At 39.2% G+C, this 26,845-nt stretch overlaps 1 protein-coding gene across 1 annotated transcript in view; it reads right to left on the reverse strand.

Moving 5' to 3' along the window:
• Positions 1-764: 764 nt before the first annotated feature.
• Positions 765-26,845, reverse strand: part of LOC129233045 (nuclear receptor coactivator 5-like) — a 56,028-nt gene continuing 29,947 nt past the window's right edge. The window contains exons 8-9 of the mRNA XM_054867126.1: positions 8,429-8,734; positions 765-1,704 (exon numbers count right to left, since the gene is read on the reverse strand). Of these exons, the coding sequence (XP_054723101.1) occupies positions 1,007-1,704; positions 8,429-8,734 (1,004 nt within the window). The 3' untranslated portion in view covers positions 765-1,006. The remainder of the gene's footprint in view (positions 1,705-8,428; positions 8,735-26,845) is intronic.

Here is a 26,845-nt window from a genome sequence, read left to right on the forward strand (position 1 = left end):
TATAGGAAATATAGGACGATTTTCATACTTTTTTTGAAAATATAGGAAATATAGGACCACTTCGACCCCTGTCAATGCGTAAAGGGTCAGAAATGCAATTGCAACAAGTGTCTCTGCGCTTACTACGATCAGAGATGGGACTTCATATTAGTCGACCGTGATGCTTGTTCGGGGTTGACGATCCGAGTGAATGTCCGATCAGAAGCGGGCCGTCCGATTGGACCAGCGACGTGACGGACTCCCGCCATTGGCGGGGCACGGAGGAGTCCCTGCCTCTTGGTGCATCCTCATTGGTGGAGTGCATTGACGTGTATGCTGATGAGGACATACCACTTGACGAGGAACTCGGTTGGGATTCGCTGTCTTTGATTTCGGATTTGTTCGGTGATGTCCGTTCGGAAAGAGCGTAGTTAGGTTTGAGCTCTCGTATTGCACGGTTAATTGCCGATGATTTCGAGCCTATCGTAGTCATGGATAATGCGACGTTAATAGATTCAGCTTAACAAACATGCTAGTCATATTTAATAGTTTTATACCCTTGGCTTCAGTTCAACGAGTTAATAAAATTATAGTTACCTTTTCAATTGTCAATGAGTTTTAGTTACATTTTAATGAAGTCTCTTCATCGTTTTTTCATGGAAAGATATTGAGACATTGGTTTATCCACAAACTCTGCAGGACTTATCAGATTTAAATGATGGTGTCAAAAAGTATGAAATGAAATCCTGGAAACTGGAAAATAATGACAGCACCACAGTACCGCAACATCCACTTTATTTCATGAACCATCTATGACAAGATACATACACGACACTTATATGCGATGAGAGAGAGAGTCTGGCTAAAAAATTCGAAGAACGTCCTCAGAAGCGGCGCGGGCCCCCCATGCCGCCGAAGCTGGGGCGGGGCGGCATGTTCCCCGAGCTGAAGGGGGGGAAGCTCCCCTGCTGCCCCTGGTACTTGTTGAACTGGTTCTGGTTGGAGAAGTGTCCGCCGCCCTGCTGGTTCATGCCCGCGTCCTGTCCCTGCGGGGGGTTGCCGCCCCGCTGCTGTCCCATGCGGTCGGGAGGGGCCCCTCCGTAGCCCCCTCGGACGGCTCCCATGCCGCCACCGTACCCGCCTGCCGGACGGGACGGCATGCCGCCCATGCCGGGACGAGACGACAGGTTGTCCATGCCCCCCATGCCGGGAACGTTGTCTCGGGACGGCACGGCGCCCATGCCGGGGCGAGAAGACATCGCATCCATCCCCCCCATCCCGGGAGGCGCTCCGTCGCGGGACGAAGACATGCCCATGCCGGGGCGCGACGGCATCGCGTCCATGCCCAGGGGGGGCCCTCCCGGGCTGGGGTCGCTTCCGGCATCCCCCTGCCCCCCGCGAAGGGGGGCTGCTTGGAGGGGGCGGCGGGGGTGGTGAGCGAGATACTCTTGAGCAGATTGGGCCCGCTCTGCATCAGGTTGTCGAGCGCCTTCTGCACGCTGGGGTTGTCGAAGTTGATGTAGGTGGGCGTGGTGGCCGACTCGGACTTGGACGCGGGGCCCCCGAAGGCCTCCGGGTCCGGCTTGGGGGGCGGCACCACGGGTGGCTCCAGGGCGGCCGCCCTGGCCGGGGGGACGTCGCCGCCCACCGGGGCTCCCTGGTTCATGATGTTCATGATGCGGTTCTGCAGGTCCTGCTCCTTCTGGGCGACGTCCACGTCATCCTCTGCGGAAGAAAAGCCGTCAACTTAAAATCAACCAGGTTAGATAGTTAGGGCTAACAATCATACCCAACCAGGGTTCGTACCATTGAGAAGGAATACTAATGGAGGGAGCTACAGCAAATGTCTCAGTGAAATAAGCTTGGGACCCAATGTTTCCCAGGTCAGGTGACTTGCTTGGCTGGGAAGTTGTCGCGTTTTGCCACGCAATCGCTCTTTTGGCATTAAATATTTTTCAGACGGCGCTTATTATGAAGTCGGGGCTTCATAATAAGCGATTTTGATGTTTATTCCCTGAAATGTTGGTCATGTACAAATAGTTTAAAGTGTTCTGTTATTGACTGATAATTTATGCATTCATATGTATTGTAATCAATGTTTTGAAATGATTTCATATGCAGGCATTCTAGTATTTAAATTGAAGCATTAAAAATAGCAAATCTTTATTCTTGCGCATCTGCTGTTCACGGGAGCTTGGCGAGAAGATACTCGTCAACAAAGCAAACATACACAAAATGCTTAAGAGCCGTTAAAATAATTTTTTAGTTAAGTAAAAAGTGTTTTTATGGAACTAAAATGTGGTTTGCACTCAAGATATACAATGTTTTAAATCTTTTATAGGTAAAATAATTACAAAAATTAAAAAATTATAGGCAACTGTGGAATATGTACTCGTTGGATGCATATAAACGTTATTTTTTCTTTATTTAGAAGTAAAAAACATTCGTACATGCTAGGAAAAAGTTACTGGACTGTGTGGCTTTTTCCCCATAGTTCTCAATGCTAGAATACTGCACTATTACTATAAATCTAATTTTTCCCTTCTACAGTTAAAGGTTGTTATCATGCATGGCTTCAGCTAATGAAAACTTGTTCAGCGGTTACGGTCAACTCGAAATTGCTCCCCAAGTCACATGGTACTGTTTCCGTATCGGGATAGTAGGGTTGCACCCTCTCCATCTATTCCTTCTCAATGGTTCAAACTCAATTTCAGAAATAAAATGAAGGAGTTTTGAGGAGTAAATTGTTTTAAACAGAGAAACAAATTTTATATTTTAAAATGCAAATTTTTGTGAAATTTTCGGTGTTTTTTGTGAAGCTACCTGATTTTATTACTTGATTTTTGTGAAAGTACCTATTTCAAAACAAGATTTTTGTGAAGGTACCAAAAAACGGTAGCAAATTCAGCCTGTATTGGGCCCTGAATAGTTAATATATATAAAATAAAAATGAAGCCGTTTCCTATCTTTTGTAATAATAAAATAAAGAACGGTCAAACACATTTTCCATGCTTGGTCCATTTTCTGAAACGTATGTCACAGTCAGGGGGTTCATTTGTTGTCATCTAGCTCCATTTGGAATTCATTCAGATCACTTGCATCCAAATTGACATTAGTCTATGATTGTCACCAACTTAGCAAACTTTTTTCGTATTTAACATTGAAGTCTATGGGCTCGTCGAGAAATAAATCTGCATCATTTTTGGCGAGAAATCGCAAATGCAAAAATTAAATTGCGAAAATTAAATCTGCCAATGATAAATAAAAACAGCCACTGAGGAAAACCAATAAAATTTAACTCAACCTGCCAAATACATAGAAACAGCCTATAAAATTCATTAAAATATAAATGAATTTTCCAAGTAAATTTAGCCATGAAACTGCTCCCAAAATTTAAAGTTATCCAATAACTCCATTTTATCATTCTCAAGTACAGTCGGACCTCCATATATCGAAGTAGCAAATTGCCGGAAAAAAATTTGATATATAGAAATTTCGATATATAGAAATGATCTTATTTTATCTTAAAAATCCCCTAAAACATTAAAATTAAAGCTAATTTCCCCGTATGAAACCTAATTTCTAATTTATACGAGCATCGGATTAAATGAAAGTTAATAATTAAAAAAAATAACAGAATTTACATTTTTGCGCCTTCATGCATCTTCATTCTTCGGCAATTCAACTCGATCCGCAACATGAGGGGATTTTCGTTTTGACAATGTAATCGAGAGAAAAGTAAAAAATTAATCTACTTAACTTGAATGATTTTCACTGCAGCTAAAAAGACCAGGAAAGATAATCAACAGACAAAAGGGATGACTTGAAACTGATTTGACAATGTTACTGGTTACAACTAAGATATTTGAAACAAACATGAGGAAATGTAAGAATTCTAGAACGAAACAAAGACCTATCGGCACACCCCTCAACCCCAGATTCCTTATGAGTTTCGTAGCAACCTTTAGTGAACATCATTTTCTCCCCTAACCTTTATTTTTCGTGAGACAAACAGTCTAAAGAGGAGAAAAAAAATCTACCAATGTCTCGAAAAAAAATTCGATATATATAGAGATTTTTTTGATATATAGAAACAATTTTTCTACGTAATGAACATAGAAATTTGCCGGGATTTCGATATATAGAAAATTTTGATATGTGGAAGTTTGATGTATGGAGGTTCGACTGTATTTGAAGTTAGAGGAAATTATAAATGTGGTTCCGACCCTCCTCTTTTCCTCAACCTAATGTCAGTTGAAAAAAAAATAAGCAAAGGAACAAAATGGAGCCGATTCAAAATAGAATACCTTCAAATGGCTTCCACTCTTCAAAACGATCGAAAACTTTTACTAGACGTAAAAGGATCCAGACTTCGATCTTTTTTGTGAAATGCAGTTTTAATGACGGGAAGCAACAACTGAAATGAGTGTGGCAAAATACGAGCAAATGAACAAGATTAAAGGTTAACCAAACCAATTCTGACCCGCATCGGTTAAAATAACTTTCAATTTCCGAAGCGATGGATAATTTTTCTGGATGTATAAGGATTGAAACTCCAGTCGCGGCGAAGGAAGCGTTTATCATCGTGTGGTTTTACCGACGAGGGGCGGGGCGATCCCTCCCAATGGAAGTGGGCGTGGCAACAGATTGCGACGCCCACTTCCATGGGGAGTGGGCGTGGTAACATATTGCCACGCCCACTCCCGGGGGAGAGAGAGAGTGTACTTTTTAGCAGGTTTAGCTTAATACAGTGCATAAAAACCAGCTTCTAATAAAAACAGAGATAACTCTGGAATAGCCATAGTGAAAAATAAACCCTAGAGTTGTTTCACCAATTATACAGATTCTATGATCTAAAATCAAACACATTTATTTGGCAACAAGAATATACCATACTTGCCAACCTTCGAAGGAAAAAAAACAAAAGATTTTACTAGAGGTATATAGGTGATTCACCATTGACATATCCTCGCTACAGAATTGTTAAATTATGCTTTTAAGTAACACAAATACTAAATTTAAAGTGGAATGGGGATTTTTTGCAGATGTAAGCAAATTGGTCGCAGAAAGAAAAAATACTGCAAAGGAAAAACTAAATAATAAGCAGTGAATTTGCTTAAAGTTTCGTACGTTCTTCCGTCTCTACCAGAAAAGTGGCTGCAAAAATTTAATTACTAAAATACGAAAAAATAAAGGAAATCAATATATAATGAAAATACAATACAAAATAAATAGGTATAGGGTAGCACATGTTAAAATAATTTCAAACATTCAAAATAATTGAAATAATTTCAAGATGCAAAAGGATTGAAATCGGCTGAAATTTTCATCAAAGCACGTGTTTCGTTGAACATGCAATGTGTAAAGCTTCTAAAAAATTAATTTTTACTGAATGAGTTATTAATTGGAAAAATTCTTATTCCCTGACATTGGTGGACTAGAAAAGGTCGCCATCTATTGATAAGAAAATTAAACTTTTTGATGATTGACTGAAAAAATTGCGGAAAACGGGAGAAAATTGTAAAAAACGGGAAATCGGGAGATGGAGGCAAAAAACGGGAGTCTCCCGCTAAAAACAGTACAGTTGACAAGTATGATATACCAATGAATTTAAAATCAATAAATAATATTTAAACAACACCAACATTCCACTAACTAGGCTTCAGGGAAACTGATTGAAAAAAAAAAGGCCTAACCTTACCTCACCTAACATCTTATACTATTTAAACATCCAACTATTGACGATCTTTACCGAGTGGAGAAATATACTAAAAGATCTCTATGAAACTGTAACTTAAATGACCCAACTGCTCAAACTAAAATAAAATACCACTACCACATGGCTGATACCACTGAAGATCCAAGATGCATCAAACAGGCAGACTGCAACGCCCCCTAACTCATCCAATGAGGAAGCGCCCCCAAGTGGCAACTAGTGCAAACTTGAATATCATGATATTTTCGAAAGTATCCGATATTTTTGATTAGCGAGTCTTCAAAATAGTAAATGCACATCCTCATATCCCTCTTTAATTTCTTGTAGTACAATTGCAGTACTCAGATTTAAACCTAAAGTTTCTTTCATTATTAATATCCAATATTTTGTAACATTTCCATCCATTTTTACGGAACTCATTCAGCATTCACTGGTTCGCTCATTTTTCTTCTGTCAGCTACTTTTACAGTTATATGACTCACCAGAAATGAATAATGTGTATCAGTCGGTACACAGTCTTGAGACATTTTCTTCTTTTCCGATCTAATCGGGCCCTTTTAATATGCATTCCATTTGTTACACTACTAATAATTTCATGAATATAAGTTACAAGTGAAAAGGGAATAGTGTATTACTTTGTTATATTAATGATGTATTATGCATCATAAGAAAATAGTATATCACTCTTTGGTTATTTTAAATAATTGAACAATATTACTACGATTAATGCACTTTTTATATTGAAATTACTGTAGATGAAAAAATAGACATCAGAATAGCATGATATTTTCAAAATAATTATTGGATATATATTATGATATATATCATGGTACACATCGACCAATGTATGGATGCCTCAGCTGCCGAATCGATCAACTCCACTCTTCAAAAAAAATACTCATTTCTGCTTTGACAGAGCTTAATCAATGCTTAGCATGTGAATTTATATCAAAGTTTAGGTTCAGCACATTCCTGATCCTGCGATGGCAGAAAATGTAACTCGAGGGCCAATACGCATACTTGCCAACCTTCAAAGAAACAAAAAACGGGAGATTCCACTAGAGGTATATAGGTGATTCACCAGCGACATATCTTCACAACATAATTATTAATTCTGCTTTTAAATAACTTAAACACTAAATTTAAAGTGAAATGGGGATTTTTTCGCAGATGCAAGCTAACTGGTAGCAGCAAGAAAAACATACTGCAAAGGAAAAACCTAATAATAAGTAGTGAATTTGCTTAAAAAGTTTTGTACATTCCCCAATCTCTTCCAGAAAAGTAGCTACCGAAATTTAATTCCTAAAATCCGAAAAAAAAAAATCAATACATATAATGAAAATAATATATATAATAAGTAGGTATAGTGTAGCACATGTTAAAACAACTTCAAACTTTCACAACAATTGAAATATTTTCAAGATGCAAAAAGATTGAAATCTGTCACCATTTTCGGCAGAGCACTTGCTTCTTTGAACATGCAATGTGGAGCTTCGAAAAAATTAATTTTAACTAATATAGTTATTAACTGGAAATGTTCTTATTCCCTGACATTGGTAGACTAGGAAGTAGCTACCAAAATTTAATTCCTAAAATCCGAAAAAAAAATCAATATATATAATGAAAATAATATATATAATAAGTAGGTATAGTGTAGCACATGTTAAAATAACTTCAAACTTTCACAATAATTGAAATATTTTCAAGATGCAAAAAGATTGAAATCTGCAGCCATTTTCGGCAGAGCACACGCTTCGTTGAACATGCAATGTGGAGAGCTTCCAAAAAAATAATAATTTTAACTAATGTAGTTATTAACTGGAAAAATTCTTATTCAATGACATTGGTAGACTAGAAAGGGGCGCCATCTATTGAGAAGAAAGTGAAACTTTTTGATGATCGACTGAAACAGGGTTGCCACGCCACAGGGAAACCTGAAGAAACAGGGAAAACACAGGGAATTCAAAAATCAACAAAAAAACAGGGAAAATCCGGGGAATTTCGAAAATTTCCTCAAAAACCTGGAAAATACAGGGAATTTTTTTTCCTTCTTAAATTAAAGTTACAAAAATCAATTCCCAAATATATAAACTACCAAAAATTAAATAAATAGTAATATTTATAATGAGAATATTAATAAAGTAAATTAAAAAATGGTAATTTTGGTTGAAAGCTTTTTTTTTAAAGTAAATATTAAAATATTTATCATAAAAATAGAATCTTGAATTTCATGATAATTTAGAGTGTATGAAATGAGTCGTCAATAATCATTGCTCTGGGTCATTTATACACTTTTAGGTCCAAGGCTAAGAGAAGTTTTTTTTTAATAAAAAGTTGAATATATTCAACCACCATGCTATTATTTCAGTTATTATGAATTCTTATTTATTTAGAAATTTTTGTTTCGTTTTTTTACCCTGTGGTGAAATTATCAAGATATTAATGTTCTTTTCCAAATAATCAGTGTTCGCTCGTTTGTAATGTTTAATTTTCATGCAGGGAAAACACAGGGAATTTTTTTTCCAAAATTGAGCGGCAACCCTGTGAAAAAACGGGAGAAAATTGTAAAAAACGGGAAATCGGGAGATGGAAGCCAAAAACGGGAGTCTCCCGTTAAAAACAGTGGAGTTGTCGAGCATGAATACGTCACTTTTCCGGACTTTTTGCTCCATGGAGTCGATCGATTCGGCGAGCGAGGCGTCCACGCGTCGACGAGAGAAGGGGGATACTCACTGAGGGGGGCGGGCGGCGGCGGCTTGTAGAGGGGCGGCTCGGGGCGCACCCTCTCGTCCCCCCGCATCTTGTCCCTGCGCTCGGTGAGGTAGAGGACCACGGAGTTGATCTCGGCCAGCGACACCCAGCGCCCGTCGGCCAGCATGCGCAGCAACAGCTGCATCTCCCGGTCGGCGGCCACGGCCCCCGTGTAGGGCCCCCGCTCCGACCGCTCCCGCTCCACCTGCTCCCTCTGCGCGCGCACCCACTCGTGGAAGTTGCGCGACAGCAGCTTCAGGGCGTCCTCCAACGGCATGTTGCGGTGCTCTGCAAAAGGGAATAGACACTCAGATAGACGCTCAATAGACAAAGGTGTCAGACACTCCCCAGGGGGAGGGAAAAGAAAAACACAGCAAACCTCCAAAGAAAAAAAGAAAAGAGGAGAACCCACCAGAGCAAGGACGGATACAAGGTCGCCCCTCCATCGGGGAGCCCGCCACCAGAAATTTTTCCGAATTGAAGTTCTGAAAATGCAAGTGCGGGTCATTTTTGATGACGTTAATGATAGACATCGGTAAACGATATTTATCCGCGTTCTCATTCCTAATGTAATGTAATATAAAATCTACTTTATTCAAATGAGATTAACTTCTCGACTCTCTCGGCACGAGTAAAGTTTCAGTTTTAGGTTGGCATCCTTTGATGCCCAATCCTATGCAAATGAGGCAAGTATAAATAGTGAACGATTCCAATCGTTCTCTCTCTTTTCTTTTGTGTTCGTCAGCCTCTAGTGAGTTAGGTGTTGGGGAGTTGCGAACTCCACCTGCGCTCATGGCCAGGGTTTATTCTTATAAACTAATTTTGTTAGTTTATTTATTTCAGTTTCTATGGACCAATACATTTTTGGTAAGATTTTAAACACGTTTCCAATGTTCATTTCTTCTCATTAACAATTGATTCTGCATCTTCCACTGTGTGGTATTAGCTCTGCTCGTATAAGCATGTGACATTGTCGACCGACTGACGGAATTTAGCCTTTCGGCTTTTCGTTTAAACATCGTGAGTTATCAGTTAAGGAAAGGAATGGGATTCAAATCTCCTTTCCGAAAATTTTCAGAATTGAAGTTTCGGAAACAGGATTTTAGACGATCTTCGGTGATGTCGGGAGACTTTCGGCCTTCGCCCGGAGATTTAAGTCTCGAAGATGCGATTGTGTGTGGAGACATCTCGGATAGTGTCGGGACAAAGCCGGTAATTTTTAGAAACACAAGTTCGAAAAAGCACAACTTTAGACGATCTTCGAGGATGGTGGGGTAGGGAGTTTCAAAGCATTCCCCCGGAATTATTACAAAATTAAAGTTCTAAAACACAATTTCAGAATACCTCTTTCAACGGAAAAGGAAAGGAATTGGGAACTAGGTTTGGGAACTTTCTTGGCTAAATTTCATAATTTAGTTGTTTTAGGGGAAAATATTGTAGCAGCCCACCCTCTCCCCTTTCGTACATAATCAGACACGTAGTAAAAGATCACGTAAAAAATAAAACGCCCCCTCCTTGAGTCATTTCTGGATCCGTCCTTGCACCAGAGGTATATGGGTGATTAACCAGCGACATATCTTCACAACAGAATCATTAAACTATGCTATTAAACAACATGAACACTAAATTCCAGGGTAAATGGGCCAACAAAAAAAATATACTGCAAAGAAGAAACTAAATAATAAGGAGTGAATAATCTTAAAGTTTTGTACATTCCCCAGTCTCTACCAAAAAAGTACAGCTGAAAAATTTAATTATTAAAATCAGAAAGAAAAAAATCAATACGTAATGAAAATAAAATATAAAATAGGTATATATAGGGTAGCACATGTTAAAACAACTTCAAACTTTCAAAACAATTGAAATATTTTCAAGATGCAAAAGGATTGAAATCTGCTGCCATTTTCGGCAGAGCACGTGCTTTGTTAAACGTGCAATGTGGAGAGCTTCCAAAAAATTAATTTATATTAAATGCGTTATGAATTGGGAAAAAATCTTATTCCCTGACAATGGTAGACTAGAAAAGGACGCCATCTATTGAGAAGAAAGTGAAACTTTTTGATGACTAAGAAAAACTGCCAAAACGGGAGAGAATCGTAAAAAACGGGAAATTGGGAGATAAAAGCAAAAGACGGGAGTCTCCCGTTAAAAACAGTAGAGTTGGAAGTATGAATACAGTGACCCCCCGTCGTATATTCCTCCATCCCTCGCGAAATGAAACGTAATCTCGAAGATCGCTCGAGTGGTAAAAACTACGTATTCTTCAGAAAAATTTATTACACCTGAGGTGCATCTGTTAGCTTCAAAAGATATGCACAGTATTTGCCATGAATCATTTTGTTTGACAAGTAAAAGGCATGAACTTTTACTGAGTCAGGAAGCGACTACAATTTTATTTTAACATATATATGTATGTATAATATAAGATATATATGTAAAGTGAAATTAACATAAAATCAAATATAGTGTAAAATCACTTCTTGGCTACATAATAGATTGAAATTAAATTAGGATGGAGCTGTGAAAATTCCAGTTAGTGGTCTAACAGCATCTTAACTCACGACGGTATAAATTCTCGCCTCGCCGAAAAACCGTCGGAATCTTCCGAATGTTTTTCACGATGCTAAAAAAAAGAGCAACTGGAAAGATCATTTTCTTCCACTGCTTTTATTAAAAGTGCCTCCCGAAAATGAGTTATGTGTTTTCGTCGTCTCTCCACGAGCGAGATGCGAGAAGGGGCCACCGTATTTTTTTCAATTTTAGTCGACTTTGTAAACATGTTTTGTAGTTGATTTATGTAAAAAACCATCACAAATAAAGCACAAATTCTGAAAAAAAAAAAAAAAAAAAAACACACACACAGCATATAGCTATTTCAAAGGCTTTCATAAAAGCTAAAAAGTTTTAAAACATGTAAACTTACTTTTTGATTCAGACTGTGAAAAAAGATTCCCGTTTTCGATAATCACACCCCAGTGTGCAATAACCCGACTGCCGTCTCTCCGCCCCTTTTCCCTCACAGATCCACTCGGGACTTTTCCGTCCGAACCTCGATCGGAGTCCGGTTGTGCTTCGGACCAGGGGGCTTATTACCAACTCTTCGGAAGGGAGTGAGATCAGGGAAAACAGGCGATTTCCCGATGCGTGCGCTGTTGGCTTATTACGAGCTGTACAGAATCGGGAAAAAAGAAACCATTTTCGGGTTTTTTACTCATCAGCTTCAGAGGTGGTGTGATCGTGGTGAGATACAGTGAGATGGAACTTTTTCAATATGGCTGACATGTTAGTGTTAGCACGATTTTTGTATTTTGCCATTGCAATCAATTAAAACGTTTTGCATCAAAATGGACAGTCTTACGTTTTGAACTCTTTCAAAATGCAACTTTTTTATACACATAAAATGAAACATAGCGCTCTGAGAATAGTTTATAGAACTAACGTTGTTATTGTAACTAAACCAATGGATTCCCCAGGTGAACTACGTACATTTTTGCTTTTTATGTTACCCTACTTCTGCGTAAAAGTAATTTAAAGATAGAAGAAAAAAAGAAAGATTTAAAACATTTAGAACCTTAAACTAAAACCACTGATTCCCTGTAGCCAAAAATCAACAAAGTTATTCGAATTTATATGCTCCCAGTTTTAAGCTTCAAGAAGACACAAAAACATGATAACAATAAAAATAACTTTCTACATTTACTTAATATCAAATGACGTGCAAATTGAATGATTTCTTAACTTAGTAAACTTAAGCAGCTCATTTAATGCATACGCAACTTGGGTAGCTGAGCAGCATATGATTCAAAGGGTTTAGATTGTATTTAGGCTGCAGTTTCGTACTCCCGTGTGGCGCGATTGTATAAGCACGCGCATTGAACTCGTAAGATTGGAAAGGTTTTAATTGATTCAAATCTATTAAACTACTATAACCTAATTGATATTTTTGAATGTTTTAAATTTTAAAAAGAATTAATGTATATATATTTCTATTCCTTACATACATGTTTATTCCTTACACACCTGTTATAAACTATATACGAATCGGTTATAAGGTCAACCCGCTTATAAGGTCAGTCTCTTGAAGTCCCGAAGGGTGACCTTATATCGAGGTCCGACTGGATAGATAAATGCTGTTGCACTTTTTTTCAACAATTTGATCCCCTTCCCTCCTTGTCACACTTTACCTAACTCCTCCTCTTGTCACATGGCATATTTTTTATACACATATGGTTGGAATAAATGTGCGATGTCGCCCGCCGCAAAAACAAAACCGACGAAAGTCGAAAATTTGACGAAACCAATACTTTTTTTATATATTAGATATAGTAGAAAGTAAAAATCGGATCTCGTACTCCAGTTTAGAGATTTTGAAGAATAAGTCATCCTTTATCATTAGGCTGCGAAAAACTTCCTTTTTAATACATTCAGATATTTTAATTAAATACAATAGCCAAATTATCTGCACTTTCCCTGAACATCGAGACATAAATCCTTCAGATTATTTATTACCGTCTAGATTTCCTAACCGTTCGCTCGGCTCCATCCCGACGGAATGACGGAAATCCGTCGAAAGACGCTTCCGCCCCCCACGTCATCGGTCTCCCACCCGGCCACCGTCGAACGAGTCGTTCAGTTTTATTCGAAATCCGTTTCCTCTTCGAGGGATTCTTTTCGGACGAGCGTGATCGTGGGAGTCGCGGCACTCCTTTCTTCGGGACGTCGACACCGCACGTCGGACGAAACAATTGCACGAAAGCGAGACGAATAAAATGCATGCACTCGCTTCTTTATGGCCAATCGGTCGAGCGAACCGGCCACACAGACGACGACAGCTGGGTTGGGCACAGGAGCTGCTGCCCCGGACACAGAACTCCTGATGCACGCGTAGCAATAACTTGGTCTCAGGCTCGCCGTGCGAACGGTCGGGCCCCCTTCATTCATTCAAAGTACTTCGTTTGTTAGAAATGGTCATTTAAACTATAAAAAATTATATTAATTTGAATTTTTGGCAAACTTGAATTCAAATTATGTTTTTCGCAATCACGAGCGTGTGTTTGTGTGTATGTATGCACGTGTGTGTTTGTGCAGACGCATGTGTGTGGGAGTGTATGTATGCATGTGTGTGAGTGTTGTGTATGCAGTGCTGTGCGTGTACGTGTAGGCATTCGTGTGTGTGTGTAGGCATGTGTGTTTGTGTCTGTGTGCAGGCATGAGTATGTGTATGTGTAGGTGTGTGTATGCATGCATGTGTGTGTGTGTGTGTAGGATATGGACGCAACCAGGAGACGGTTTTCGCAAGAGGAGCAGCATCGTGGTGCTGGCAGAGGGAGGTGGTGGGAAAATAAAATCAGCTAACATCAAAAACAGTCAAGTGAGAACAATAAGCAATTGTCATTGCTCAACAAGCCCAACATGATTAACTGAAAATCATACATCACTTACATTACAAAAAATTAAAAAGTTGGACTGTAAAATTGAAAAACACAAATACGAAATGTCCCAACTTCCGTCACGGGAACGGACACGACTTAGAAAGGAACGAGAGAGTCTCGCTCATTATTCAGAAAAGAAAAAAAAATCTCTTCACGGTCAGGTTTCGGCAGACATCGTGAAGATGTTTTCCCGTCCGAAGCACGCATTCGGTTTTTATGCCTGCTGTCGTGTTTTTCTCGCCTTCTCGACGAAACACGACTACGAAAAAAGACCGAAACGCAGGGCACCTCCCGGGACGCCCGTCGTCCGAGACGGAAATTTTTGATCGTGTGATGATGAGATCAATATTTTTCAGCTCACGATTCCGCCGCGTTTACGCTGAACGAAAATAGAAAGACCCGGATGTGAGTAAGAGTTTACATTTCTGTCTTCGGTTTCTGTCGATTTTCTGCCTTTGCGGGGCCCGCCCCTCATTCTTTATTTCACAAACAGATCATGTAAAATCAAAGCAGAATGTTTAAGTATTTAATCTCTTTGGCATCTGTTCAAAAGGGATGGACTAAAATTGGGGAGAATTTTCGGAAATTCTGCCCGGCGCAAGAGTCGACGAACCTCATTTCTTGTAATAAATTTCCCGACTCATACACAAGTATATACGGTACTTTCCCCAAAGCAGAATACTTTACGATGTTCTGCAACGGAAAATCATTTGACTAAAATTGTTCTGCAAGTACTTTAAGCATTGTACGCGAAAAAACGTGACATTTTAAACAAGTTGGGTGGCAAAAATCAAAATCATTTCACATAGTTTTTTTTAACTGGACTGTTACTACAGAGCAAAACCTTTTATCCGGGAACCAAAAAACCGGGAAACCAGAAAACCGGCAACTTTTTCCCGATTTTTCTACTATTTTTTTAAAATAAGTCATTTTGATAATTTTTGAAAAATTAAGCATTTTTTCTGAAATACCAAAAAGAACATTAACTATTTCTTAATAAACACCATATTACTCACGGAAAACTCGGGAAAATGTTTGCAAACACTAACTTTAAATGGTTGTCCTTTATGCGGGGAAAAACTTTTTTTTTTCCCCTTTTCCAAACAGAATGTGAGGGTCTCAGGTATTATGAATAACTTCAGGTTTTTGGTGTTTAAATTATTCTCTCACTATTAGTTTTTAATATTTCGATATCTATAAGCATTTCTGAACTGTTTTCTTCATATTTTAATAGGTACTAATATTTATTATAGTAATTTACGTTTTACAAACAATCGGCCAATAGCGCTTTTTAGCGATCCAGAAAAGCGGGAAATTCAGATATCCGGGATAGCGATGGTGCCGAACTTCCCGGATAATTGGTTCTCTACTGTATTTATTTTTGTGGAAATGAGATATTTCCGGAAACATCACAGCTTTCAACCAAATGACTAATTAAAGAGCACTGAATTTGGAAAATTAGTTGATCATGAAAACTATAAAATCAAAAAAACTTTAACAAGGTGTCAAACCTAAACCGATTGGGATTCTCCAAAAATAGTTTATATTCTTTCCAAAATGCATAGAAAGAGCAAAGATACAAAATTTTATAAAAATCCGAACCTAGGTGTCAAACCACATTTTTTGGTTAATTTTACATGGCATGAAGGAGCAATTAAAATAATGTTACTAAACAAAGAAATTACTGAAATAATAAATTGAATGAGTTGAGTTTGGGTTGCATGTAATAAAACACTTCAAAACAATTAAAATATTTTCTGGATGCAAAAGGATTGAAATCTTAAACAAGACACGCAATTTCCAACGATGGACATGTTGGCATGTTTCCTAAACATGCATGGCGGAAATTGTAGTGGATGAAGATCGATTGGGAAAAACCTACAAAGGACTAATCGAATTCAACATCGGGAGCTTTCCCCCAAATTATCGTAATTTGAGACAATTTTAGATTTTCTACTAATTTTAAGAAATTTGCAAACTCTACAGATTTTCTGCACCGCAGTTTTTGCAGATTTTCGGCACCGCGGTTTCTGCAAATTTTCGGCACCGTGGTTTCTGCAGAAATTTCAATGAAATTTGCAGAATTTCTGCAGAAAATTTGTCAGTTTTCCTCTCACATGTGAACAGAATTGTTCTGCAGCTCAGGCATCTGTTCTGCGACGTACGTCGCAAATTTAGTAGTATTCTGCTTTGGGGGGTACTTTCCATGAGAAAATTCAACATAAATGTATTTTAAACGATAACGTGCCTGCATTTTTCAGATTTCACTCCGACCCCGATTTCATTCCTCGCCCCACAGTCGTCGTCTCTTTCCGGCTCGATCGGCCTCTGAAATTGAACGAACGCAAAAGGGAACACTTTTACCCTCCCACCTCTGCACAGTGCACCCTGACGCAAAACCTTCGGCAACCGTGCGACTCCATGGTGCAGTCCGGTCAACGGGCCTTCGCCGGACGAGCTCCCGTCTGTCGTACATGTCAAATTCCAAATGACCGTTGAGAGTCCGAATGCGCTGTTCACGTACACCAAAAATCAACTACTATCAACGCCTCCTAATTACTAAATGCCTATCGCGTTCCCACTTTCAACATAGAGCAAAATGATTCAAGTAAGCGCAATTTCGGTATTCTCGCTACTGCCATCTATCGAAGGTCGAAAGCATTAGAAATTAAAAGCGAAGAACACAATTGGTTAACTTCTAAATTTAAATTTTAAAATTAACCAATTAACAATTTGGTTTGAATTCTGTGGTTTAAAAAACACTTGGAAGATGTGTATTTTGGTAATTTTTTTTATTACATTATTTTGAGATGTTTTCTTTCGTAATGAAGGATCTATTTGAATGAAATAAAAATCAATTTTTAGTAAGAAATTAGCAAAAAAAGCATGTTAGACACTAAAAAAAAAGTTCCACATAGGAATACATTATTTTTAACCAACAAAAAACCATTTTAAGTTAACATAGACTGAACTAAAAACGTACCTAAATCTTGAACAAATATCTGAAAATAGGTTTAATTTGCAAATAAACAGTTTTGATAAAATGTGCTGTAGTATGGCACATTTCAAAGCACAAATTCGAATTTAAACCCCAATTTAATCACGTTTCATGTAGTTATTTCTGCCTGTTAGTGAAATCTATAATTTTTTTCTGAAAGTAAAAAGTTTGTAGATGATATATAAAAAGGCTAGAAACGTACATAACTCGTACTTTTATAGCTAAGAGAGTAAATATTGGGCCCCGAGAGAATCTCGTGCTCAGTTAACTTCACCAAAAACGGAAACTCGAGTGATGCTCGGGCATAGACCTCAAAGTGTTAGTCTTCTCGAAAAAGCTTCGTCAACCATGCGACTCCACGGAGCGGTCCGTTTGACGGACCTTCGCCGGAAGAGCTCCCGTCTGTCGAATGTGTCGGATTCGAAACGACCGTCGACGGTCCGAATGCGCTACTCACGCACACCAAATATCACGCACACTAATTAATATAAATAACCAATAAACCCATCATGAATTCCGATCCTTCCCGTGCTAGACGAGGAAGTCATTTTCCCGAAATAAAAAAGACACACGAAAACCGGACGACGGACCCGATTTCCGAACGATCGCGAAAGCAAAGCAGAGAGCGAAAATTGAAAGTTACTTTAAAAGCCTTGCTTAACTTAACTACAAGTATTTTATTTGTTGACAAACACAAGATAGCAACAGTAAAAATTTTAAATCATCGATTTTTCCAACAATTAAAATCATGCGAAATACACAGACGACGGTCTATTACGGCTTATCTTTCTTATTGTCGCATTAACAAATCTACTTTTAGTCTCATGGAAAAAAAGAAGCCCCCTCGGAGCGATCGGCGCCAAAATTGAACCGACGCCTGTTTACATATAGGTTGTGTTTATTACATATCGCTTAGGTTCATTCGAAATTTCATCCAGAACGTAGCATTACTTCTCGGGATATGGCACTAGCAACAAAAAAGAAAGAACGTTGGATTACACCACGCACTTTTCGGCTATCGATGCCGAAATAGAATCGGTTCTCGTACCCTCCGAGTGCTACAGGTCGATACAGTTTTTATTCGATTCTGTTCATTTTTTTCTGAGACATAGTGGTCACAATTGACGACAAAAAAAAATCTATAGCTCGGCCCCCGTTTGAGTTATCGACACCAAAATTGAATCAACACCTGTACCTGTTAGGGGCAACACATTGACCAAATTTTATTCGATTCCACCAGTTACTTCTTGAGGAATAGCAGGCACGCATCACTCATTAACGCTCCATTGCTCTCCACTCCCCTTAGAGGAATTTGCGTCAAAAACTAGTGGGCACAAGTTCACTTAGGGACTTATATGTGTACCCAAAAAAATCCGGTCACACACATACGGACACACACACAGGCATTTTCTAAAAGTACTCGAAATGCTCGAACCCGGCAAAATTCTTGATTCGAAAATTTGCACGAAACCAATATTTTCTTCTATATATTAGACATAGAAGAAAGTAAAATGGATTCAAGAGATCTTCCTGACTGGGAGACGTTTCTCAAAAACGGATCTTGCGTTGGGTTTTCGTTACACAAGATTTTCGCAATGTTTTCGTTGCTCTTTCTTTACGTACAGACGATTCGCTTCGTTCCAGTGACACTTTTACGGTGAAGAACAAATACAGAACTTCAAACAGTAAATATGACGTACACACGAAAATGAATAAAGTAATCCATTCTGATAGGTTTGGCTTCGATACAGATACACTCAAAAATAAATTCGTGGTCTATTGGAGCAGAAAATACCCATCGAAAAGAAAGAATAGACAGTATACACTCGCGAATGCCCACGTCCCCTTAACTTTTAAAGAAAAAACAAAATCCCGCATTCGAACCGACTTTCGATTCTTGGAGAAATATCGGGAACATTCCGCAGTGGTTTTTTTTGGCAAGTGAACTCTTACGAAGAATGGAAATGAAATTTTTTTATCATCTTTACCGTCGAGGTCGAACAATATTCATATTTCTGTGCGGAAAAATTTCGTTTTTGAAACTATTTTGAATGGATTTGGTCTCTGCGGTATTGAAGGTCAGTCTGACGAAAGGCCTCGTTCGTGCATCGCATTCGTATACGGTTGCTTTCGAGAAATACCAAGGTATCTTTTGCGAGGACGAGTTTTAACGTTAAACAGGCGACGACGGGAATGGCTGCAAAAAAGAAATTCTCATAAACTGGTTTATAAGAAAAAAAAATAGATCGCATGCATCTTTTATGGTTTCATCATTTTTTACTTTTCTAAGAAAACATAGCCATTAAATACATTTTAATTCGCAAAAAATTAATGCTTCCATTTTCTTCAATTTTCCAAAGAAAAAACAACACATCCCTGCTATCTCAAAATGTACTAAAATTTTGCATCTCTGTGTTAAAATCTTGAATTTGTTTCTTAAAACTTACATAAAGCACTTACATAAAATACTTAAAACATACATCCCTAAAATAAAGATTCCTATAGATCGATCACACGCATGCGAGTCGTGAAAAGACAAAACGAAGGCCCCGAGACTCCGTGATTCGATTGAAGAGAAACACACCACAATAATAATAAATACACAACTGTAAATCAGCAATCCGAGCAAAGTGAGTATATCGAGCGTGGAGAGTCTTCCGAAATTGAACATACCCGTTGAATGTTTCTCGATCTCATCTTCGGTGAACCACGGCAAACACTCGCATGAGAAACACAATCTCGAACGTCAAATCTCTTTACGTACACGAGAATCAAACCACATCGTTTCGGAAATCATTTTCCCTTCGTCGTAACTTTCGGTAGAAGACACTTTTCACAAGTACAAACGAGAAAACGTACAATAGATTTAGGTTATTGTGTATCAGCCTCTGCAGGGACCCATTTAAAAAACGCATCATTGATAAAAAACATATTTTATCTTTAAAACAAATTTCACCACGGTCGAATTCTTTCGCCGTGCGACGATTAATGACAGTTCGCTGACAATTTTAATTTATCTTTAAAACAAATTTCACCACGGTCGAATTCTTTCGGCGTGCGACGATTAATGACACTGAAAAATTTATCAATATGATCGAGAAAACATCTCTGATTTCGACATGCAAATGGGATCCCAATGTCTGCTCGAACGGGTTTTTCGGCAGATGGAATGGTTCCCGGAACATAATATAAGTAATGGTCTACTACGAGAAGCAAGATTGTTTGCTGTCCCGGACGGGAATGTATTTCTCGGCTGTTCAGTGTTTCTGATGAGCGGGTGTGACCTTCCATGTTTCTGGTGCGAGCTTTTTGTGTGGGTTAACCTGCGGTATGAACTTTTGATCTTTCTACCGGGGTTTATTCTATGTTTGGCACATACCCGAGAGTCGGACCGGTTCACACCGTTTACGATATTTTCAAAAGGGGGTATTTACTGTAAATTATTTTGAAACATAAGTTTAATTCTATTTACACATGTTATTTCCAATTTATACTTGTTTTTGTTAACTAAATTGTTACTTGTTTAAAATACGAGTATGTAATTCTTTAAGGTCCAACAGATCACATGGACTCATTTTCAGTTGGCTTGCTTTTGACCTGCTTTGAGTTTTTTTAACTTCAGTTTCTTACTCGGCTATCGGAAAGGCCAGTCAATTTGAACTTTTTTGTCGTCGACGACACCCCGAGATTCACGGCCTTTTCTTGCAGAAGACATCATCGAGAGATGATCGACGATGAACCGAAGCGAATGAACCTAAAATCATCTTCCCAAACGGACGTCGTCTCATCGAAAGGAACGTCGGCTTCGTGCGTGATCTATGTCGCTGATTCGTGAAACTTGAAGAAAGTAATTGTTTCCTTATGACAAAATTAAGTAAGAAAATAAAGACACTGCGCCGAATGGACTTTACCTTTCCGTAGAATCAAACGAGACAGAAGCCGACGTGTCTTGGAAATCAAGAATGAGCGTCGATGCGTCTCGGAACTATACCAGACAGACGTTGACCAATAGCGGTATCGAACGAGACGGACATTGACACGTCGTGGAATCGAACCGGATGAACACTGACACATAGTGGAATCGGAAGAGACCGACAATGACGCATCACGGAATTGAACGAGACAGACACTGACACGTTGTGGAATCGAACTGGCTGAACGTGACATGTCGTGGAATCGAACGTGACGGACATCAACACGTCGTGGAATTGAACCGGATGAAGATTGATACATAGTGGAATCGGAAGAGACCGACAATGATGCATCACGGAATTGAACGAGACAGACGTTGACCAATAGCGGTATCGAACGAGACGGACATTGACACGTCGTGGAATCGAACCGGATGAACACTGACACATAGTGGAATCGGAAGAGACCGACAATGACGCATCACGGAATTGAACGAGACAGACACTGACACGTTGTGGAATCGAACTGGCTGAACGTGACATGTCGTGGAATCGAACGTGACGGACATCAACACGTCGTGGAATTGAACCGGATGAAGATTGATACATAGTGGAATCGGAAGAGACCGACAATGATGCATCACGGAATTGAACGAGACAGACACTGACACGTCGTGGAATCGAACTGGCCGAACTTGACATGTCGTGGAATCGAACGGGACGGACATCAACACGTCGTGGAATTGAACCGGATGAAGATTGACACGTAGTGGAATCGGAAGAGACTGACGATGATGCATCACGGAATTGAACGAGACAGACACTGACACGTTGTAGAATCGAACTGGGCGAACGTGACATGTCGTGGAATCGAACGGGATGGACATGGACGCATAGTGGAATTGAACGGGACGGACCATGATGCATCACCAAATTGCATGAGGCGGACAACGACGCATTGTGGAATCGAACTGGCCGAACGTGACATGTCATGGAATTGAACGGGACGGACATGCACGCATAGTGGAATCAAACGGGACGGATATGGACGCATAGTGGAATTGAACGGGATGAAAATTGACACATAGTGGAATCCGAAAAGACCGACAATGATACATCACGGAATTGAACGAGACAGACACTAACACGTTGTGGAATCGAACTGGCCGAACGTGACATAACGTGGAATCGAACTGGCCGAACATGACATGTCGTGGAATCGAACGGGAAGGACGTGGACGCATAGTGGAATTGAACGGGATGGACAATGATGCATCACCAAATCGCATGAGGCGGACAACGACGCATTGTGGAATCGAACTGGCCGAACATGACATGTCGTGGATTCAAACGGGACGGATATGGACACACAGTGGAATTGAACGGGACGGACAATGATGCATCACCAAATCGCATGAGCTGGACATCGATGGGTAGTGGAATTGAACGAGATGGATGTAGACGCATCTTGGAATTGAACACCTAATCGCCGCCGTTGGCTCGAAGAATACTCGAGATCGAGTGTTGGTAGAACCAGTGAAAAATGCCAATTAATTGAAGTAACATCGCTGCACGATAGAACCGGAGCTTCAATTCGTATTTTTTCATTCCTGTTCAACTGGGAAAAAAAAGATTGTTTCAGTTCCAAATGTGTAATTTTATTTTATGGATATTCCTACTTTTACTGAAAATAGTCTTCTGACGAATAGTCTATCAATGTAGCAATGTACAAGTAATAATTATTACAGGGCTGAAGTTAAATTATAAAATATTTATAAGCTGGTTACAGAAACAAGATTAATATTGAACAACTCAGTAATGAATGATGAACCATTTAGCAGTAGGGAAATGGTGGGCCTGTCAAGAAATACGGGAGCGAAGCTATGAATACAGCCACAAAAGAAGAGGTCGACTCTTTTCCCGAAACAAGGCACTACGAATGATCTACGGTGCTGTCGGAATGACTTATTCTAGTTGTGCAAATCTATACCAGTAACTCTCCCATTGCCTGAGAAATAAAGAAACAAGCAATCGGTTCGTATATCAAACTAATGTCATCAAATAGAGCATACTGGACTAACTACACTTTCCCTGTAACGCTAAAAACTGGGGTGTCTCCAATCGATGCAGCTTTTGCTAGACATGTATCCAGATTACCTTATAGAGAGCAGTCACTAGGTTAACCCCCTCTGCTTCCCAAACCTAAGAGCCAGTTACAGATTAACAATCTCACTGACAGCTCACTTTTGCAGAACAAAGCTCTCATAGGTGCTTATAGTCATCTCTTCTCCATCCAAGATCCTGTCGGTTCTCACAAATCTAACTTTGATGCAGAGATTTACGCCATTTTCCCGGCGCTTCATAAATTTTCAATCTAGGCTTAACAACTTCTCCAATCTTGGTGGACTTCAGAGCAGCTATCCAGGCAGTTACTGTAGGATCTAAATCAAACATCATCTTCGAAATTGAAATGGATGTGATTCTTCCAAGAGCTGCAAATAAGACCATCATCTTCCAGTAGGTTCCTTGGAATTGAAAGTGGCAAGGCTCTCTAGATCACCTAGTGAACGGTCCTATTCTTGGCAAGTTCTGCAAAAACCAAATTTGGGAGTGACTTACAGCCGTAAACAAAGTCAACTCGAACGGCAAACCTGGGGCCGAAATTCAAGAGGTGTGGAGGACTTACTGGAACAAACCTTTTTAAGCCCTCTACAGGCCATGATTGCCTGGCTGAGCACCTCCACAAGATAGATATCTTAACATCTAGTACCAGTCTAATTTGCGGTGAATGCCGCTCATCTCCTCTCTCGCTCTAAACTTGACCCAACTGATCAAAAGTCAAAATGACTCGGAAAGCTTCATTGGACTGCCCGATCTGTCATGGACTGACTTTCTCCTCGACTCTGCTCCAGCTGCGAAATGCTCTACTTTACAGATTTCTTATCGATTTTAAATTGTTGCTTTTTGCTGTATGTTCTTGTTGCTGCTTTTCCTGTTCTTGGCTGCCTTTTATATGGATCAATATCATCCAGAATAAAGTCATATGTAGAAAAAAAAAACTCTGTAACGACTGAATATGTATATATGACTGGTTTTTTCCCCCCAGTTAGGTCCCGGTTTTCTTTTCAAACAGAATGTATCGGTTATTGGATCGAAGTCCAGAATGGAATCTACATTACCGGTGGAAGAAATAGGAGAAATGAAATTGAAACAGCCAGTCACTGAGCGCTAAATTTTCTTGACTCACTTTGAAATCCGCATGTTTTTTTATGCGCAGAAAACCAATACACAATATATGTACAACATTTACTGTAATTAAGAAGTATGCGGCTCACGAAACAGATGAACAGTCAGAAAGAACACTTCAGAAAACACACAGTGAAACAATGAAATTGAGAGAATAAGGTTCGAGAATAACGTCACGCATGTGGAAATTGCAGCGAGAGGCTTAAAATTGAAACGACCACGGATTGTGTTAGCATTTAAAAATACATGTATCATCGAGAAATTATGAGATTTTTTTCTTTTAAGGCAGAGGATAACTGCAATAGCCAGTCAACGATTTTATCGTGAGTAACGGGAACGACACGGGAAATATCAAAGGCGTCAATGCCCTTTCTTACACTACACCACTCTGGAAAAGGCTCACAACAAAACACGCAAAATTGGAACAAGCTTAGAAAATAAGTCGTACGTAAAATGGTAATAATGGCCCGAATGTCATCGACACTGGCACTTTCTATGCTCAACAAGTTTTGAAAAACCACAAAAAATTGGTCCCGAAACGGAATTTTTGCAATACTGTGGTGTTACAAAAATTTGGTGGGTTCGAGATCTCGAAAAGACTTAGAGAAACGTTGCTAAATAGAGCATTGTTAAACAAAAAACCAACTTAATCATTAATCCTACATTGTCTATTTTAAAAATACATATGCATAAAAGCTTATTTTCAAAGCAATTTAATTTATTGGTACAATTTTATTATTTACTAAGAAGGCCATCGTTATTATGGCCTAAGAAGGTCATCGTTGGAAGGGTAAATGTTTCATTAGCAGAAAAAAAAAGATAATAATTTTGCAGGCATAAATGCGGTAAAAACGCAGAAAATAAATACTCCAATACTAGAGTTGAAGCGAGATCGAGGAGCGATCGATCAAAAACACCAAATAAAAAACAAGTGGAACCACGCAACAACGCTGGACAAACCAAAACCTGGAGCTCCAGGTTTTCCGGCTTTTATCCCATCGTTAAAATCCCCGTTTTTTCCCCGGTATGTCGACTCATCGGCGGTCACTCTCGACCGGCGATTCGGATTCCGATAAGCGAGAGCGTACGTGATTTTCGTTCACGCTTGTCGAGTGCGGAAGAAAAACGAGCTGACGTGTGCATCACATGACTTCCTTTTACTCCAATTTAATGTCATTTCCCCATTACTGGCAATTTTAACGTGATTCAATAGTTAACTCTCTAAATAGCACCAACAGTGGCAGAATTAAAACCAGATTTAAAAAGAAAAAAGAAATCGGCAAAAAATTTGTCGCCAAGTTAGCGACAAAACTTGGCGATATATTGCCGAGTGTTTGCATAAATTATAACACCACTTGACTTTGCATTGAAATTATTGATTTCCCCCCAAAAAGGTGCAAAAGACCCCTTTAAAGACACCCGAATGCAACCAAAAGGGGAGGTGCCCAACGAGACACCAATAGGAGAATCAAACCAAATTTCAACTTTCTAGGACATACCGTTCTTGAGTTATGCGACATACATACACACATACACACATACCTACGGACGTCACGAGAAAAGTCATTGTAATTAACTCGGCGATCGTTAAAATGGATATTTCGGGCGTCTATACGATCTTAGGCACTTATCCACGTGCTGTCGGGTCGAAAAAACAACTCAACCTTCATGGTAATACCTTACTGTTCAGCTCTTAACGCAGATAGCGACATGGATGCGTTCCTGGGCCCATAACCTGTCCATTAATCACACAGATTAATTAATAAAGTTGTATTTATTTAAATAATAAAGTAAGAGCCGAGCAACAACAAATTCAACTCGTACACACAGTACCACCGAAATCTTCCGAACACTATATAGTTGCCATCTTCATCACCGAAACAGATGAATGAAATTAAAGAGCATGAAATAAATAAACAAGGCTTAACTAAAGACAAGAAAGAATTAAACAATACTTAACAATTCGGGGGTGAGCAAAATTGAAATCAAGGCCGTTTTTTTAGCGAAATTTTTTCGCGATTACAATACTTCCTATTTGGTAATAAAAAGAAAAAAAGCCGCAAACGAAGGGGAAAAAGCGAAGTATCGAAAATAGCGAGCGAAACGATGCGTCCTTTAAACGGAGACAGAGGAAGATTCGTTCAAAATCGGGCAGACGAAACGAGCCTGTGGCGGGAAATCGACAGAATGTCGACGTACATGGCTATGGAATGGTACGATGATTCCAGCCCACTTCCAAACACACCCCGTCTTTCTTCTCTTTTGTTTCTTTGGAGTATAATCCAAAAGCAAGATACATCCCAAGTGCCCGTGATCATTACCTTTCGGGGAGAAAAAAGTGCAGGCACTTTTCAAGAGTCGAAAAATATTTTCCGAGGTTCAACCATAAACTCGTACTATATATATAGCATGCAGATTTAATTTAATGCAAATAAGAGCTAGTCTCTACCAAAAAGAGTCGCTACAAAAATTTAATTATTAATATCCAAAAAAGATTTAATATTTCATGAAAATAAAGTATAAAATAAGTAGGTACAGGGTAGCACATGCTAAAATAATTGCAAACTTCGAAAATAATTGAAATATTTTCAAGATGCAAAAAGATTGAAATCTGCTGCAGTTTTCAGCAAAGCACGTGTGTCGGTGAACATGCAATGTGGAAAGCTTTTGTAAATAAATTTTTACTGCATGAGTGAATAATTAAGAGAAATTCTTTGCCTCTAACGTTCATGGACGACTAAAAAAGGGCGCCATCTATGGAGAAAAAAGTGAAACTTTTGATGATTGATTGAAAAAACTGCAAAAACGGGAA

This window comes from Uloborus diversus, unplaced genomic scaffold (assembly GCF_026930045.1).
Source record: "Uloborus diversus isolate 005 unplaced genomic scaffold, Udiv.v.3.1 scaffold_15, whole genome shotgun sequence".
Classification (NCBI taxonomy): Eukaryota; Metazoa; Arthropoda; class Arachnida; order Araneae; family Uloboridae; genus Uloborus; species Uloborus diversus.